A 19,190-nucleotide genomic window follows, 5' to 3' on the forward strand; every position below is an offset into this window, starting at 1 on the left:
TTTATTTTTGGCTCGGGGATGGGAAGCACTGCAGCTGCTCCACGTATACGGCGATCCATGCTTCTACGAGACCGTCTCATGAGGTCAGGGAGCAGGTCACCAGACTGGACAAACACGATCGTTCAAATGCGCCACTGTTCGCATGACTGTACACGCGAACAGCAAGCATTTGCGTCCAGCATGGGGCGAACATATTCGCTTCATATCCAGTCGCAATACGTGGGACTTACCAGATTTGTTGCACGCCTATCGGCATGTTCTGTGGATAGCAATTCGGCTAGCAGGAGTTAGTGTATGAAAGGTGCAATACATTTAAACCTCGGTATAACGAACTTCAGCATAACGAAATTCTCGATATAACGAAGTATTTAACTTTTCACAACTTCTTGTCCATAGAACACCATGTAATTAGAACCTGAATACAGTCGAATCCGACTATATCGAACCCGTTTACATCGAATTATTCTATATATCGAACAATTTCTGGACACGATATAGTTACAATGAGTATATATCGCAAAAATTACGCTTACATCGAACAAAAATAGCAGCGACACCAGATATATCGAACGTCAAGCGGCGGAAAGTGCCCCCGGAAGTTGGCTTTCCCTCGCGGTGGCGGAGAAAATCCGGCTGCGCGGCTCTATCCAACCGCTCTCCCTACCATGACCGCGCCCGACCGCGCTGCTTCGGACGAGCCATCGGCACCCCCCCTGCAAAAAATGATCCTGGCCCGCCCACAGCGCTTGCTCAGACAGCCAATCAGATGCTCTCGTGCCCTCGTCATGCAAGATGGCGAAAGTGCGACTTGTCTCGCTGTCGTTGTGTGCGCCTTGTAGGCCTTCCCTCGCAGTGTTGCCGTGATGAAGCGGAAGAATTTGCCTTTCGTCGTGAAGCTCGCAATCATAAATCGTGTCGAACGCGGTGAGGAGTCGCATGTCCCCGCACAGCACAAGATTTCGAGGAGCACTCTTGGCACGATCTTGATGAATAAGGGGGAGATTAGGGCTAAAGCGTCCAAACTCGCGACCCGGTGCCTGTGGCGCCCGACCCGTACGCACGGCCGTGTACGAGTGGTTAATCTGAAATTGCTTCAGCCGTGCCGACTTCCGCGTGCTCGGTGATGACCGTAAATTCTGATGAATGCGACGAAGCCGTCGCCAGTGTTGCCGAAGTTTGGAGCGAACTGTCAGAATTTTTGGAAGCTGTTGACGAATCAACGGTGGATGAGTTTGTGAGCGCAAATGATGTGTCGCGACCACGGGAGAGCCCGAAAACGAAGACTACATTGCCAACATCGTACCGAGCACAAGTGAAAGTGGGCACAATGAGGAAAGCAACGACGGTCCTTGGCCCACGTCCTCCGAAGTGATTGGTGCGCTCGCACTAGTCCGGTGCTTCTGCGCGAATGCGGAAAGTTGCGGCCTCAGCTGCTCCGACTCCTTAATGTGGAAAAGTGCGTGCGTCGCAGGCAGCGAAATTGCCAAAGCAGAAGAAAATGCAGGACTATTTTGTGCAAAACTAAGCTAGTTTAATCAATAAAGTGATTTTATAAATGGTATGTGCTTTTATGACATCCAATTATTTAGCAGGCTTATATCGAATTATGCTCTATATCGAACTGATAGGCGTTTTTTTGCGAGTTCGATATAGCCGGGTTCGACTGTATAACAAAGTGTGTTCGTATGCGATTTCAATATAATGCAATTTCGCTTCTGATGCAAAGCAATGCTGAGACAACAAATGCAAACTTCTGGGGACGCATAAGGTCAAATGATTGAATTACAAGTGGCTGCTTGCGAACGCACCTCTCAAATCACGCACAGTGCAACAAGAGGTACTGCCGAAGTGAAGCCTGTTGTGTATAGAGTACAAGGGCGATAAGATCCTATTGTGCCCCGTGAACTTTGCACTTTAGGTGCCAGCGAATGTGTGCGAGAGTTAGAAAGAAAGGTGGTGGCTTCACGCACGAGTGCCACTTCTCCGAGCGAGCAAAGGTAAAGACGGGGAGGGGAATGAGCTCGCCATAATGCAATCAAGCACATGAAAGGGGGGGGAGAGGGCAGGGGCGAGGGATAAGTTCACATGCGTCGCGATTTCTGGCGCGCATCTTGACCATGGCTACGCATGGCTGTAAGCACGGCTGAACGTTTACGCAGCTGTGCACCCTGCTTTAGCGGTAACCTGCCAGGGGTGCAAAAAGTGGGCATGCCAGGACGGCGTGGCACCATGTAAGCTGTATTCCCGCGTGTTTAGTATTGGAGGTTGCGTAACCTTGAGTTTCGGTGGCCCGTTGGAGCGAGAGGCAGATGAAGCACTTGCTCCCTGCTGCCGGCGCTTTCCCCAATAGCGTCATCCCAGTGCGGGCGACGCTATCAGCCGCGGGGGTGGAGTGCACGCAAAAGTGTGGCTGGCTTCACTCAATTCGTAGTGCTGAGAAAATATTGACATACGTGGCATGAAACTATTATTCGTCGCAGACTCCCAAATTTATCAAAATGAATTGTTTTCTTATTCAAGTTTGCTTTCTTCAATTTCCGGATAATTAAGAAAATCTTGTGGTCCCTTTCCGTGTAAGAAAAACCGATCGGCAACTGTAGTTATTTGCATAAAAGTCAAATTTCAATTAACAAAGCAAATTCCAGATTTTACTTACTTCGTTATATTGAGGTTTAACTGTGTAAGCCCTTGTGCTTGTTTGCACTACTGTGTTGTCGTTCCTTTGTCCCAAGAGCATGTGCAAGACCCCACATGAGTTGGCTGTGCAAGTTATTAGGCTAAACATACATAAAAATATAAATTGTGGGACCAGAGGAATTCTGCAACCTGTATGCTAGTGTGAATAAACAGCAAATTATCAAAATCTTAGATTCTTAGAACTTAAGATTGCCTTTACCCGTGGTCAAAGATTTGACAGAGTTTCGCCAGTGGCCCGGCTTTCCTGCTGCAGGGCCTGTGACACCAAACGTCTCGGAAACACTAGAGCTTCCCTTTTCAGGCGGTGCCTGAAACAAACAGGAAATAATCGGCTCCAGCTTAGACAGTTACAATGCAAAGTCCCCACCACATCACAAACATTACCACACTCTTCTTTTGGAACAATGTGGCCACCATGGATAAAAATAAAAATAAATACCCAGTATTCAGCAGCTGAATTATACAGCTAGCAACCTTGTATGCTTAAACATGCCTACACTGAACACCCTACCTCAAATGAAAAGCGAAGGAATGTGTTACCTCTAGATTGAAGTGTTCACTGCATATCAGCGATGCTCCCAGGCAGTTCCTAAATTAGAATTTCACAACCACATATGATCAAGCATCTACTGCAAGGCATTGCTCAAACAAACATGCATTGCTACAGTCAGCACCAACTGTTATTAAGCCCGTTCTAATTAGAGTCAAGAGGCAGCACTGTCCTACACTTTGTGAGCTCGAGAAGAAGTTCCAAGCTGAGCTGCATTTGCAAACACAATAGTGGGTCAGTGAATATGGTAAATCAGTTCTGCAGAAGCCTGCAAGGTGGAAGAAAGTACATGAAAGGGAAAAATTGGCATCCACCTGAAGTGGGTTGCTGCCAGAGGGTGCTTTGAAAATGCAAGGTATCAACTTACATGCGTGAGACTCGTCATGCTTGCGCTACGCTCGAGATCCGGGGTGGCCATGACATCTTGCCCAAAGCCAGGGTCCACAAGGACCTGCAAGGGAAAAGTAAAGAGTTCAAAATGCTGAATTGTTACAGCGACTTGTTTGTGATGCTGAGCTGTGCTGTTTGGTGTGTCAGAATGGTATCACTTCTGCAGAATGATGCATCTCGGAAAGCAAGAGAGAGCAATAGAAGACCTCAGCATGAATGCGTGTCAGTGAAATCACAACCTTGTCCGTGTTTTTGCTAAAAAAGATTTAACTCTGCAGTTTTATGTGCCAAAATCGCGATCTGATTATGAGGCACAGGTAGTGGGCGGTGGAGTAGATGGTGTAAGAACACACCTGACCATCAACGAAGACCACTTCACCCCGGATGACCACTCGACGAACTTGGCCGCGAACCTTGCGGCCGGCAAAGGGTGTCCAGCCAGCGCGACTATACGCTGGAGCTTCAGGTATTGTCCATTCCTCATCTAGGTCAACCTCTATGTAAGTGTCTGGCTGGGCTGGAAGGTTGAAGATATGCCTTGGGTTGTTGTACATCTTCTTGATCAGGGCCTGCATGAATAAAAATGAACGCACATATACAGTAGACTTCCATTAATTCGACTGCAGTCCAATTCATTTTTCTGTTAATTCGATCCTGACTGAAGGTACCGCCTGGCGCCCAGAATTTCTACTGGCCCAAACTTCCGTTATTTCGATTTCAATCTTGACTGGTCGGCTTCGCTGCAATATAACAGTGTTAAGTGGTGAAGCATTTTAAGGGCCCACTGTCATGGGACATAGTACGCGTCTCTTTAATTATACATGTGTGAATGCGCTGTCTCCAATTACAGTACAAGCACACTGGAAGCCATTCAGAGCTGTTACTGATGTTGCAGTGGTGACGAGGCCTTGTGTCACCTGCCATGCGCATCTTGTATATGAGACCGTTAATGGGGCCTAGTACATAGTACCTTGCTGGTGAAGCAGCGCACAAACACGGACACAGTGGAGACAAGTAGGAATAGACGACACTCGCTGCACTCGCAACTATTTTATTTCAGAACACATACTTCAAGTTTATATACCTGCGCACCCTCAGGCGTCAACGCAAATCATGGCAAGATTAGAGGCTTTTTTATATATACATATATATATCGTTTGCCCGCTCATACTCGGGCGTCAAAGGCATTGCACTTATCTATCATGGTGTGCAATCCTATCGTAATTTGTTGCAACCCTACCAAAGATTATTATTACACATTTTCTTTTCTCTTCTTTTTAGTGTACTTCCAAAAACGCAACCTCACCATGGCTTAGATGGACAGATGGCTGACTGATACAACCCTCTCCCCTCTTGTGAATATGAAAGGCTTCGATTATTTCCCTGGTTAGTTGATCCTTATGGTGTGATAAAACTGTGGCATCATTGTAAAGCGGCCAGCACCCATGTTGTGAGCAGTGCCCCTTAATATGGGAATGAATGTTTCCCCCCAGTGACCTTTTGTGCTCTAAAAGTCTCGTGTTTACACAACGACCTGTTTGGCCGATGTATACTTTCCCACACGATATGGGCAAACAGTAGACTACAGAAGACCTGCACTCGACAAGTTTTTCTTTGTGCTTGACTGTGCACTTACGTCCATTTTCTCTTACTTTTGTTGACACTCTACGATCCAGTCCGGCACATATTTTTCCGAGTTTGTTAGCCGCTGAAAAAACTACTCGTAGACCGTATCTGCCACCTACGTTTTTTAAGTTATGCGCAATTTTGTGTGCATATGGTAGTGACACAATTTTTTTGCTGTCAATCTCTTACAGAGTGTATGGATGTGCTATCCAGGACAATGACCGTCGACAGAAAAGAGCAACACGTAAGGAATCTAGTGAACTTTGGTGTGAAGAACGATTTACGGTTTCTGACGTCTGATAAGGAAGGTTGTTTTGTAGTTGTGCCTGAAGGTCTCTTCCAAGAGAAGGCGATGACAGCGGTCAGAAAGAATTTCGTACGTGTCGACGTAAAAGCTAAAAAGGTGAGGGATAAAGCAGTCACATTACTGACAAGCAACAATTTTCAGCGACTTGCTTCAGCAGTTAAGCGCTCGTGCAACCTACATCTCGAATTGTTTTTCGTGGCAAAAACACATAAGATTGACGTTCCGTTCAGAGCCATAGTATCAGAAAGGGACTCGTGGCAGTTGGTTGTATCTTCATTCCTTCAAAACCACCTTAATGGCTTGATAGTTACCGATCCGTTCGTTTTACCAAACTCTGAAACGTTAGTAACGTACTTAAGCACGTCTAACCCTGGACGATGTGAATTCTTCAGCATAGATGTACAGGATTTGTATTACAATATTCCGCATGGTCCCTTATTATCAAATGTTAGGCACTGTATAACGGAAGACAACGACGAGATGGAATTTGTCAGCAAATGTGGCGTATCAGTTAATACATTTCTTGAACTATTAACATTTTACCTTGAGTCCACCTTTGTAATGTGGAATGATGTTATGTACAGACAAAAGTCCGGTATATGTATAGGCTCAAAAGTAGCTCCGGTACTTAGCACAATTTTTTTAGGTAGTATAGACAAAGCGATAGTTGCAAACCTTAAAGACTTAGCGGTAAAAGTGTTCCGCTTTGTGGACGATTTTTTGGTTATAATCGAACATGGTGTTTTGGACGTAAGAATGAATGAAGTCTTAAAAGTGTTCAAGGACAACAGCCAAGGACTGGCTTTCACTGTTGAGTTGCCGCAGAATGGCAAGCTACAATTTTTAGATTTGGCGTTAACTTCCACACCGGACCACGTTTGCTGGTCATACAATCCACGATCAGAAAAACCCTTGCTTAGTTATAACTCGGGACACTCTAAAATCGTAAAAAGTGGCATAGCTTTCTCGTGCCTGAGGGCTGCATTAACTAAGTCTTGCCCGGAAAAAATAAAAGAAACATTCAGCCAACAGGTTATCAGACTAAAGAATGCAGGGTATGAAAAACATGTACTCTGTACATCAGCGTATAAGTTGATTCGTTATGTGCGCAATGGCTATCAGAAAGAGCGCAACAGACTAGAGATTGACAGCAAAAAATTGTGTCACTACCATATGCACACAAAATTGCGCATAACTTAAAAAACGTAGGTGGCAGATACGGTCTACGAGTAGTTTTTTCAGCGGCTAACAAACTCGGAAAAATATGTGCCGGACTGGATCGTAGAGTGTCAACAAAAGTAAGAGAAAATGGACGTAAGTGCACAGTCAAGCACAAAGAAAAACTTGTCGAGTGCAGGTCTTCTGTAGTCTACTGTTTGCCCATATCGTGTGGGAAAGTATACATCGGCCAAACAGGTCGTTGTGTAAACACGAGACTTTTAGAGCACAAAAGGTCACTGGGGGGAAACATTCATTCCCATATTAAGGGGCACTGCTCACAACATGGGTGCTGGCCGCTTTACAATGATGCCACAGTTTTATCACACCATAAGGATCAACTAACCAGGGAAATAATCGAAGCCTTTCATATTCACAAGAGGGGAGAGGGTTGTATCAGTCAGCCATCTGTCCATCTAAGCCATGGTGAGGTTGCGTTTTTGGAAGTACACTAAAAAGAAGAGAAAAGAAAATGTGTAATAATAATCTTTGGTAGGGTTGCAACAAATTACGATAGGATTGCACACCATGATAGATAAGTGCAATGCCTTTGACGCCCGAGTATGAGCGGGCAAACGATATATATATGTATATATAAAAAAGCCTCTAATCTTGCCATGATTTGCGTTGACGCCTGAGGGTGCGCAGGTATATAAACTTGAAGTATGTGTTCTGAAATAAAATAGTTGCGAGTGCAGCGAGTGTCGTCTATTCCTACTTGTCTCCACTGTGTCCGTGTTTGTGCGCTGCTTCACCAGCAAGGTACTATGATCACTCACCAACTAGCCCAACTTTCCACGTTACTGGGCCTAGTACACATTCCTTAATCAAGTGAGTGCTTGTAGCCCTGCCTTATGGACCTATGAGCCATTGCATTTTTTGCTTGCTTACACGGTTATCAGCCATTGATGATGATAGTTTTTGTGTGTGGACATGAAAATTCTTTAGTACCCTAGCCACATGCAGCTTCGCTGCAAAAAGTTGAGGGGACGACTAAAGTCAACGAAAGAGTGGCGGTCTACTTGAAACTCTTATTGCTTGCCAGTAAACTTAATAGGCATCTCGGTGCTCGCAGTGTGACCAGAGACAGTGCATGTGCGTGTGTAAAATAAGGAACACATGCTATGTCTCGCAAAAATGGCACCCCCGCCCCTCGATTGATATGCTTCGCCCCATAACATGGCTGTATTGCGCCGAAGCTACATTTTACAGCAATGCTGCTAAGTGAACCCACAGTATGTTTCAGCGTTATTTATGCCTTTTGTTTAATTTGACCCGACGAATAATTAGATCGGTTTCATCCGTCCCATCACGATTTAATTAATCGAAGTCGACTGTATTAACTTTACAGGGTGCACTTAGCAATTCACTCTTCCAATATCCCAACTTTTCTAGGTGTTCCTTAAAAAAAATTAAATTATGGGGTTTTACGTGCCAAAACCACAATCCGATTATGAGGCACGCCATAATGGGGGACTCCGGAAATTTGGACCACCTGGTGTTCTCTAACGTGAACCTAAATCTAAGTACATTGGTGCTTTCGCAATTCGCCCCCATCGAAATGCAGCCGCTGTTGTAAAATGCGGTATCAAACCGCCGTGTCATGTGCGCGCTGTCGATGCGCGTGCGCCAAGTTTCTTTTCTATGTTGATCTCCTGATCCCCCTTTTCCCTTTACATGCTTGCAATAAACGCTTGTGTGTTGTTCTCGGCTAAACAGTGGGTCGTCAACGTCTCCCTTCTTGCATGATGGCAGCTAGGCTGCCACTGCTATGCTAAAGCTGCCGTGGCCATGATTCGATCCTGTGACTTCGTGCTTGACAGCCCAACACCATAGCCATTAAACAACCACAGTGGCTTAGGTGTTCCCTAAACTAAGCAAGATTTTTGTAGTGGAAAAATGAGGGAACTACAGCAGGCACTATCCCTGTTGAGCAGCAACAAAAAATTTTTTGCAATGGCAGCTGAAAAAGAAAGCAGGGTGCTTTGCAACCTGTACTGAATGCTCTGCATTTGTGGTGCAAAAAATTTATTTTTTGGCCAAGTAGAGATTTGAGGGCAGGGAAGCAAAGAGCTCACCTCCATGGTTATCTTCCCTTCTGCCACGGCTGTGAGCATGAGTGGCAGTGATGTCTCGAGCCCTGGGAAGCCAGGCGGTGCATTGGGCTGGGTCTTTTCATCATAGGTGTGAGGTGCTGCCAATGATAAGAATGTGGCCTGTGTAAATTTACACCTCAGTACACAACATCACAAAGTGCCTTTGGTGAGCAAGTTCTGTTCACTGATTTTTGGATGCACTTTACACAGGGTTTGTCCATAAAGGAATGAGACTGGGCCTGGTAAAAATAATGTGTTGATCCGCTCGGTGCACAGGATTAAATTTCTACAAAATAGTCTCCTTGGGCGTCAATACACCGTTGCCAACGATTCTGACGCTGCAAAGGCTCCCTGGAAGTCAGCTGCCGCAACCGCTTAAAGAGACTCTGTAACAGCCTGTTGGATGGCGGGAACATTGTTAAAATGGTGACCTCTCAGGCTTTTCTTGAGCTTTGGGAACAGGAAGAAGTCTGGCCAGGCTCACATCTGGGTTGTACGGTGGCTGCGCCCAAGGTTGCAACCCCTATCCAGACCAGGCAGGAACTCACAATGAAGGCGGTGTGGGCTGGAGCTTTGTCGTTGTGGAGCTTCCAGTGATCGGCTATCCCCAGTCGTTTCCATTAGATGGCTCTGTGAAGGCACTCGAGGACTTCTTTGTAGAACACTTTGTTGACGCACGGCTGTGTTCTACACATACGCACGGCCGTGTACAAGTGGTTCCTCTGAAATCGCTTCAGACTTCTGGTGGCTTCTGGTGCGTTGTGAGCACTCTGTTGCAGTGCTGAACGTGTCTGGTATTCTGGTAACCACAGACGAGCTGGGCGTTTCGACGGATGGGTGGAGGCATAAACTCAAGCGGATGAAGCAACTTTAGCGTACACGTACGTGAGCCAAACAAAGTGCTAATATTGCTCTAAACAAGTGTAAAATATTTTAAACATTTACAAAAACAGCATGTTAACGATTACACTCCTGCGAAAAATTTACACTAGTAGTAAAGAATAATACATTTCGTTACTGTTACAGTGTGTGGTTGAGCTCTGTGCCACCAGGTGGCTGCACCGTGCAGATCATTCATGTTTGCGCTTCCGCTCATCCTGTGAAACGGCACGGTCAAGCGGCCAGGCCCTGTCCCCTCGCTTGCGTTTATCCAAATACCGGGCTCGCGAAACGCTATTGTGGTAGTAATCCTCCGGTGTAAAGTGGCGGCCACAAAAGCGCAAATCCTGGCGTTGATCGGATACCAATACTCAGATACACTGCAGCCACTCTGCTTGTCTGCTGCCTTGCAGAGGGACACGATGTCGCAGGTTGACATATTGCCAGTCGCTATGTTTGCAGCCCACAACACAACAAAGGCAATTTATGGTGCTCACGAAAAGACAGACCGACACTGACCGCGAAGATCTCATCAAGACGGAGGATGTCATAACACAAGCAGACGACACTTGCTGTGTGCCAGAAGTGCTTAAGTGTACTGGAATATTGTTTTTGGGCATTCTCTTTCTGCTACTTTCTTTTTATAGAAACAAATGAACTAACATTCCAACTATTACGAACAACATTTCTTCAGTATAAAGTTGGAAAAATTATCGATGACGCACCCTGTGCAGCCAATCAGATAGCTCGGCTAATGACATCATTAGGGCAATTTACGTCAAATGGGTAGGGGCGGCTGAAAATTCAGCCGAGCAGTGTGCTGCAATCTGCAGCGATGTACATTCTTAAAATCTTATAATAAATTACACGCATTACACGGAGCACTTAGATTCGTCAATGATCAGAAAGACCTATTCTAATGACTCAGTACATTTGTACAAAATCATCGAAAACGTTTCAGGGTCCTTTCGTGCTCAGCAGTGCAATGTAGCCACTGGGCTATCACAGCAAGTTCATTACAACTAAATTTCTTCTAGTCAAACAGGCAATGTGTGTTTGCACTGATGGCATCATGCCCACTCCTGACTCACGCACCATGGTCAGTGGCAATGCAGTCAATGATGTCAATGTTGTCCCAGAGCGCCTTCTGGTCCTTGGCTGTCATCAGCGGTGGCTTGACCTTGGTCACGTTTGGGCCAAGCCGGTCGATGTCGTCAATGGTGAGGAACAAATGGTGCGGCGTCACCTCGCAGGTCACCGCGTGCCCCTGTGCCTTGGCAGCCTTGATTATAGCTATCTGCATTACAATGTACAGCTCGGTATCATAAACTTGCGAAGAAACTAAAGCAATCCACATGAGAGATCACGGAACAGTAAACGTCTGTGCTAAGCAAGCAATGTTTGCCAATCACGTTATGAGGATCACTGCCAAACACACACGGCAGCAGAAACAAGTCTGAATGGTCACAAGTGCACTTAAAAAGCAGTGACCAAATATTTAGAAATGCACCTTTTCAGAATAAAGAGTTACCTGGCATTGCTTTGTAGGTTCTGCAACCTTACACAAGTCCTAAAACATACTTCTTTTTACGCTACTGCTCCTCGGCTTTCACTAGAACTGATTTTTCTCCTTGTGCTATGGTGATTCCACAGAAATGTGTACTAAAGGGCCCAAACATCTCAAGTTTAACATTTTGTGCTGCTCTTTTAGGTAAATGAGCTTTGCCCTCGAACCCCTCTGCAAACCAGAACATACTATAAAACAGATACTGTGTTTATTTAGATAAATAATGAAACCTCAACATTGGTCTACAAAAATCAGTGGTTGTTTTCCATGCATGATAGTTGTGCCACTAAACTTGTTGCTACAAGCTGCTGTCTGTTAAGTTAAACTAACACATATTACAACTAGTATTGCTAACCGACCTCTATAAGATTACTCTGTGCTGTCTAAAGCAATGAAGAGGCCAACAGAAATAAAATGTAGCTGATGATCATTGTCTGTCAGGGTTATAGGTGCAGCATGGTGTTGATTGCATGACTTATGCAGACGTCTCAACTTGTGAGCCTTGTACTCAGCAGCCTTAAGGGCGCACCACATTAGGCTAGGGCACGATACATAAGGGCCTCGAGACAGAGAGAAAAAATGTTCTTTGGTTTCCGTACGGAGGTTGTCTACCTCGTCCCTCATTTCCAAGATTGAAAATGGTGTTAGAATGGCCATGTTTAAGATAGACTTTGGTGCAGAAGTCACTGCTGTCTGAGTTTTTCCCGGGCTGACTGCTGTGGTTGGCCAACAACGAAGTTTTGGGCCCTGGAGAGCGCATATTTTCGATACAACAGTATTTCAAAACAATTAATTCAGCGGTCTCGTGATAATTGTTATCAGTAGACTTCTGTTAACTTGACTCCCGTTAATTTTATCCTGACCGAAGGTCCTGGCCAGCACCCATGCATTTCTATGAGCCCAAACTTACGTTATTTCGACCCTCAAATTGGTGTTCACAAGATAATTTGAACTTTACCAGTCAGCTTGCACACACCTCACACCTATGGTAACCCCCAACAGTGACCCCTTTAGTGGCAGCATTACGTGGTGGAGCTCAGGGGACAGTGAATGCAATTCATCTCCCGTTGAAAATGCCTATTTTGGGCCTGACCTTGGAAGATTTTCGAACAATAAAGCTAATTCAACAACGTCTGATTACAGTATTTACCCGACTCTAATTTGAATCTTTTTTTTTTTCCATGAAAATTGGGCAGAGATTTGCCTCGACAGTGCAAGCAAATACAAAACCGAACTGCATTTCCATGCTTTACCTCATAACATGGCGGATATACGGTGAAGCTGACTTTACACCACAGTGCGGTAAAGATGACTATGAAAACGACTACCATCGTGCAACACATTCAGGGTCTGTACAGAACATTCGACTCAACTTTCAATGACAGTTCAACGATTTCAAGGATGCGAAAGGCTAAAATTCAAGGAGGGGAAAACAAATCTTATTCCTACACACACACGGAAAATTAAAATTTTCATCTTATCTGCAATGTCTTGCAGCTAAGCAGCTGCTGAGTTGGACATATGCTTCAAGCTCTTCAGGCGGCTTTTCAAAATTGACTTTCCCATTGTAATGATGTCGATAGCCTTAAAGTATGATGGTTAGTAGCACCCGGCTTTAGCCAAAGATACTCGTGTTAAAGCCAAATGGCTGACACTTTGCGCCAGGTATTCTAGAACCTAGGGCTTAAAAGTCGAGCTGTCATGGCTGCAGTGCGGACCACTTAGCAAGAGTGGTATGGCTTGGTCGCTTGATCTGGGTTCGTCTACCTCCACAATGGCAATGGTAATTTAGACAAGCCTATCGTTGGTGGCTGTGGACATGCCAATCGCAATGCTTGGTAGCATTCTCAAAAGAAAATATTTAGGATTGTTTCCTGATAGACAGGGCCCACGGAATCGCACCGATGCGGAGTTTGTTACTTTGAATGTTCAAAAGATTCCCAACCCCAGTTTTCAAGGAATTCAAGGGGTACACTTATTTTTTAAGGAGTTTTAAGTACCCTTGAATCCATTTTCCAAATTCAAGGGTTTTAAGGAGGTGTATGAACCCTGCGATATTCACGCTTGCCCATGTTTCTTGCTAAAAAGTCAGGTGTGTGTTAAATTGCTACTTTGTTTAGGAACTTTAATGTCACTGCTATGTCAGTTTTCTACTTCAGATGCATAGATAGCGGGCGTTTGTTTGATTAGGGGCCGCGTTAGAATTGGGCAAAGACTACCAAATGTCTAATAAGGTGAATGTGCTGGCTAGTTGGTTGAACATCTACAATTAAGGAACAGTGCGAAAGATGATGCAGAAGAGGCACGTAACAACCACACGCAGTGCTATGTGTGGGTGCTATGTGTCTCCTCTGTGTTTCCGTCTTTTGCGCTGTTCCCCAATTCAAGACTACCAATGAATCAGCTGTGTTTCCCATTTCTTGCTGCATTTTGTTTAATTTGACCTGCTGGGTAATTCGATCAATTTTGTTGGCCCAGTCTGGGTCGAATTCACAGAAGTCGACCGTGTAGAGATTTCACCGTAGTTGCTTGCAGGTGCTTTTTTGGAATAACACTACAATGACACTGTTTACAATACTGAAAAGTAACCCCAAGCTAAGCAGTATCACCACTGGAATTTTTTGTCAGTAGTGTTAGTGCTTTGCTGCTATTACAAGTTTTGAGGAAATCTTTAGATGACCTCAATGCATATACCCGAAGCAAACGGGGAGGTTGTGCAAGGCAGCTAGCGCTGTGTACTATTGCACAAGCACAGTAACAGCTGATGAAAAAAACTGGAACCGCTGTGGTTCTTAAAAAGACTCGCCTCTTCCTCCCTGGCGACATGGCAGATGTGCACGGGCCGCTGCTGAAGGCTGGCCAGCAGTATGACGGCTGCCGTCCTGGGGCCCTCGGCATGACAGCACAGCGGCATGTGCCTTGGCCACTTCTCGAAGTGCTGCGCATTCAAGAGGAGCACGGCATCAGTTTCGTACTCGCACCAATGCAGCCGTCGGCACTCTCGAAAATCAAGGTCTCTTCCTGAGTCACTTTGCACACATGTACTCCTGCCTCCACTGCCACACCTTTGTCTAAAAACATGTGATTAGAGTCTTGGCTTGCCTGCAAACTTTTAACCGCTTAGGGATTAACAGGTTACTGAAGTCGTGGACGGCACTAGTAATGCTGCTAGCAGACTATTGCAACATTTTTCTTCAGCTACAATGCATATGAAACATTTCTGCATTAGGCTATTGGTCCATTGAAGAAAAATCATAAAAGGACTGTATGTGAACAATTACATGGCTGCCACCACTTTACACCAACAGTTAAGTAGAATATGGTAGGCCACTGCAATGATAGCTTTGTGTCCTCTCTGGTTAAAACTCTGCATCACAAAATGTTGCTACCCCTACTGCTGCCGTGCACTTCTTTGGTAACGCAGTATTCCACAAAGGCTAATATGTTTACGGACAAGCTAAAGTTCGATAATGCACAGCTGCGCCTCGACACGGTGATGTACACAAGCCTGTCAGTGTGATGCACATTTCCGTGGCAGTTAACGCAAGAACAAGAATGAAAAGTAATGCATTGCAGTACACACACCAAAATGCAGAGCTTTGTGCTGCCCCTTGGTGTGTATGAGACAGAACACTTGTCTGAGAATGTGCAAGCATGAGCCTCTGCTCTCCTGTTTAGCTCCACTATTTTTTCAGAGCACAGCTCTTAGGTGCACATTCCTGCGACGTGTCGGCGTCGTACCTCGTAACCGAGCGAACGAGCAAAGCAAAAGATGAGAGCGAACACGGAGCACAGTGGGTGATGATAGATGGTGAGAGCAAAGAGAGTGCAAGGAGGAAAGTGGAGGGGGAGAGTATGGCGAAAACATGAGAAGAAAAGCTTAGATCCACACAAGATGGATTATGGCGAAGATGGCTACGACATGGCGCCAGAGTAACGTGTGTCGTTAAAGTGCCTTGATGCGCTCCATCGCCTCCACCCAGTTTGTGGGGTGTGCACATCGAGGCCCTGTAAGCGTCGTCTGTTCACCAAAGCGCTGCCTGAGTGGAGGTATGTCCGTGGCGGCAGCTGTGAATTGCGCCTACGTATCAGCCACGCACAGCCTCTCGCAATCTCCTCATCAGTGAGGCAGTCATGCCCCACTTCGCTCCGTTTGGAATGTGCCGCACGAGACAGATTGTCTGCACCAGCCTGTATATTGTGAAACAAAAACACGTATAGAGCTGCGCTCGAATTTCGCATTAGGAAGTATTGTAATCGTCGGTGAATTTTTTGAAATAAGAAATAAGGGTATGCATAACGGTAACATAGAGAAAGTGACACAGTTGTAAATTACCACAGTCATGAGCATATGTCACTATCAGTAGTCGTCACTAAGCATATGACTACTGAGCCGGAATGACTGATGACATTCATCACTAGTTTGTGATACCACGTGACCCTACCTCCTATTCCTGTTCTGAAACGACAAGTCCTACACCAAACTTAAAGTGACGCTACATTCGGTGCGCGCCTTCACTCAGTGTGTTAAAGGAGGACATCATCATGCTTCACACTCAAAAAAATTGAAACTGCATACAGTGATGCTGGAGTTGGCAGCTACATTGTAAAGTAAAAAAAAAGGCACAAGAATTTTTGTTAATTTTTTTAACGAGCCAACAAGCAGTGGCTGCAGTGAACTGTCAGCTGTGCATTGATCATCAGAGATGGAACCAGTGACAAGAATGCATGTAATTCTTTCTTCCGCTTTCCAAATGTAGTGTCCCTAAACTTAACCTGTGAGCAGTAGACCAGCAATTGGCTGCCTCACAACGATCACAAGGTGAAACTGAGAATGCAAATATGTGCAACTTGGTTTAACCTGCTGGTGATGCAGTCAGGTTGGAATAGTGACGACCACCAAATTGTATAGAGTTCTTTTTCTTTCCCACGGCAAGCATCTCAATTATATTCCCTGCACAAATGATGACAACGAAAAGCAAGGACACTAACTATTGGGAGCACTGGAATGACGAAACACGAAAACGATGACACAAGTATCTTAGTGTCTTGTCATACCTGTGCTCTAGCTTTCCAATAATGAAATAACTAGCCCAACTATCCACCTCCTATTGCAAGGAGACCTACCTTGAGCCAATCCGAAACTGTATCCATGCAAAGGGGTCCATATGTGTCGTTGAGGTACATCTTGAGACCGACAACCGACGGTGCCAGTGACACCACGCTCTCGGCGTTTGTCCGGTTGGCACCCGCAAATAGGGCATAGTCGCATCGAGCACCAGCTTTGGCCACCTGCACATCGGTGACAGGAAGGCACCACAAATTCCAACAGTTAAAAATTGGGAGAAAAAGGAAGGGCAGCTGATAACAGTTTGCAGCATCGGAAACCATCTTTTCATGTGCAGTATGGCACACTCTTCAAAGGGAACGCCTAATTGGTATTCAAACCAAACTTGAACATGTCATCAGGTTCGAATAGAATATTGAATATCAAAAATTTTTTTACAAAATTTAATGCTTACATATATTGGGCAAGATAATACGGTGCTGCACATGCTCGGGAGTCTTTTAGCATTGCATAATGAGAATGTAACAAGCTATCAGTAACTTAGGTAGATATAAATTAAGATATATAGTGCTATCTACTCTTAATAAAAGGAACACCAAAATAGTATGCCAGCACTGATTACAGCTCTGTTCTGGCATATGAAGGCAGTTTAATAGTAGACCTGTGTTTTTGCAGCAATCTTTCTATTTAGGGGCATGTGAATACTTGAATATTCTATTTTGAATTGAATAGTGAACATTCAAAATAATTTGATTTGCTAATACAGTGGTCTTAGCCAAGGATGTGTCGGGGACCCCCTTGTGGCCTGGTGGAAGTGATGGGGGACTCCTTGCAGTTAAGGGAGGGGTCAAAGGTTTATTTTCTTTCTAACGAACAAAAATGGCAACAAACATTGCGACGTCTTTTACTTTTCTATTATCTTATGCGAATTGCTGCCGCAGTTCTGGGAGCAGGTCCTGGAACTGGGAATGGCTAATTTTTTTTCTCTTTCGGCAGGGATGAGGGGGGGGGGTCAAATATCAAAATTTTTGAATTTGAATTTAATACTTAAGCTTCTAATATTGAATCAAACATTGATTAATTACATGCACATGCATTTATTAGCAAGTTGGATTAATTTAATATGTTGGAACATTAAAATTACACTGTCAATGTTACAAAACTAGACTAGTAAGCCATTATACTAAAACAGTGCATTTGGCTCCCATTAGCTTAGAATACTGAGTAATTCCCACTAGCCGTCCTCACAAACCTGTGCCTTATTTTACCGCATAAAATGCCTGTAAACTCGGAGGCATTCGACCACGTGCCGGTTGTCACTCGTCACCACTTTCTGTCAAGCGATAAGCTCAAAATTGAGAATGGCGCTGGAAAAAAAAAAAAAAGTGCACCTTTGCTGTTCGCAAACCCGTGCCCCTTGCTACTGAGAGGCTGACCTTCCCGCAAGCTCTGACGTTTAGCGGCTAAGTGTGCTTATAATTGAAATTTTAACTGCACCATGAAATTAACACAAAATTCAGTCCTACATCGCCCCAATATAATTAGATTAGATGGAAACAAATGCTAAGAACCATGTTTGCTATATTCGGTTGGATATGAATATTCGTATCCAACCGAATTGCAGACGAGTGCACACGAGTGCAGACTAAAAGAATCGAAAGGCTCCTTATTTCGATTCTTCTCGTCTGCAGGCAACAAATTGTGAGCGGCAACGATAGCAGCCATGTTTACACTGATATGTTAAGTGTACCCTATTCATATGCCGACGCTTGTGACACAGCTAAGATATTCGCCCCCCTTTAGCAGAAACATGCCATAGTAAAATAGTAGCGAGGACAAATGCCGCAGTTTCTGCAGCATGCCCATCTGTTTCTGTCCCCTCAAAGTGGACATGGCTACGTTATTGTCACAAACTTGTCGATATTAACAATCTTATTCATTACTGATAAGGAAGAAACTGTTTCAATACACGTAATGTACTCACAAGAAGGAAAAAAATCATGTTTGGCTTGCTTTGCCGGCTGCCATTTTTGTTTTGATGTTCCACACTGTTACAGCGACAGCCGCCTGTTTTTTGACCTGTTGTCATCCCGCAGCAAATGCGGGATGCAAAATTTTTTTTCTTCTCGCAGAAATTTAACTGCGTAATGATCGTACCCCTGAATTTGCTTCAATTTTTTTGACAGAAAAGTGTGATCACTATGCGAGTAAATACGGTGCTTTGTGTATCCAGTGGGCGACCCTGCTGTGGTTGGTTCCTTAATGGTAGCAGTGTTCCGACAATGCGCCATCTCTATCGGTAGAAGGTTCGATCACGCCGATCAATTGAAATGATTACCTTACGCAGACAGAAGGTACAAAAGCAGCACATATGGAAAGCATAGTAGCACGCGTGGAGATCGGGCCGTTTAGTCACAGGAAGGCACGCTGACCGCATCGAATAAGCGAGTTCAATGTTAACGCATGCAGATTTGTGCAGTTTGGCGGACTCTGCCCTTAGCACACAGACAGACAAGCTTGGCATATGTGCTTGTAGTAGCTGCCGGCTGGTTGACCACGAACTCCACGTGCACTTCTCTAGTTGCTCCTTGACTTCCCACGCGTCTTTCCTTGTCATTTTTTACGGCACGCGACATTATGGTAGCTAATGACGCATGAAACCTTTACCTTTGCCTCGGGTTTGTCCAAAAAATGGTGCATAGGAATGAGAGATTTTGTTCGTAATGAGCATTGCATGGTTTCTGGAAATCAAATTCATGGGCTTTTTCTCTATTCATATACAGTCTATACTC

The 19,190-nt window shown here is 44.8% G+C and overlaps 1 protein-coding gene across 2 annotated transcripts in view; it reads right to left on the reverse strand.

Moving 5' to 3' along the window:
• Positions 1-19,190, reverse strand: part of r (carbamoyl-phosphate synthetase 2, aspartate transcarbamylase, and dihydroorotase rudimentary) — a 178,089-nt gene that overhangs the window by 49,182 nt on the left and 109,717 nt on the right. For both annotated transcript variants that reach the window (XM_075704255.1, XM_075704254.1), the window contains exons 29-35: positions 16,458-16,622; positions 14,137-14,268; positions 10,859-11,060; positions 8,867-8,982; positions 3,991-4,206; positions 3,615-3,698; positions 2,897-3,005 (exon numbers count right to left, since the gene is read on the reverse strand). In XM_075704255.1, the coding sequence (XP_075560370.1) occupies positions 2,897-3,005; positions 3,615-3,698; positions 3,991-4,206; positions 8,867-8,982; positions 10,859-11,060; positions 14,137-14,268; positions 16,458-16,622 (1,024 nt within the window). The remainder of the gene's footprint in view (positions 1-2,896; positions 3,006-3,614; positions 3,699-3,990; positions 4,207-8,866; positions 8,983-10,858; positions 11,061-14,136; positions 14,269-16,457; positions 16,623-19,190) is intronic.

The sequence above is a fragment of the Dermacentor variabilis genome, chromosome 9 (assembly GCF_050947875.1).
Source record: "Dermacentor variabilis isolate Ectoservices chromosome 9, ASM5094787v1, whole genome shotgun sequence".
Taxonomy (NCBI): domain Eukaryota; kingdom Metazoa; phylum Arthropoda; class Arachnida; order Ixodida; family Ixodidae; genus Dermacentor; species Dermacentor variabilis.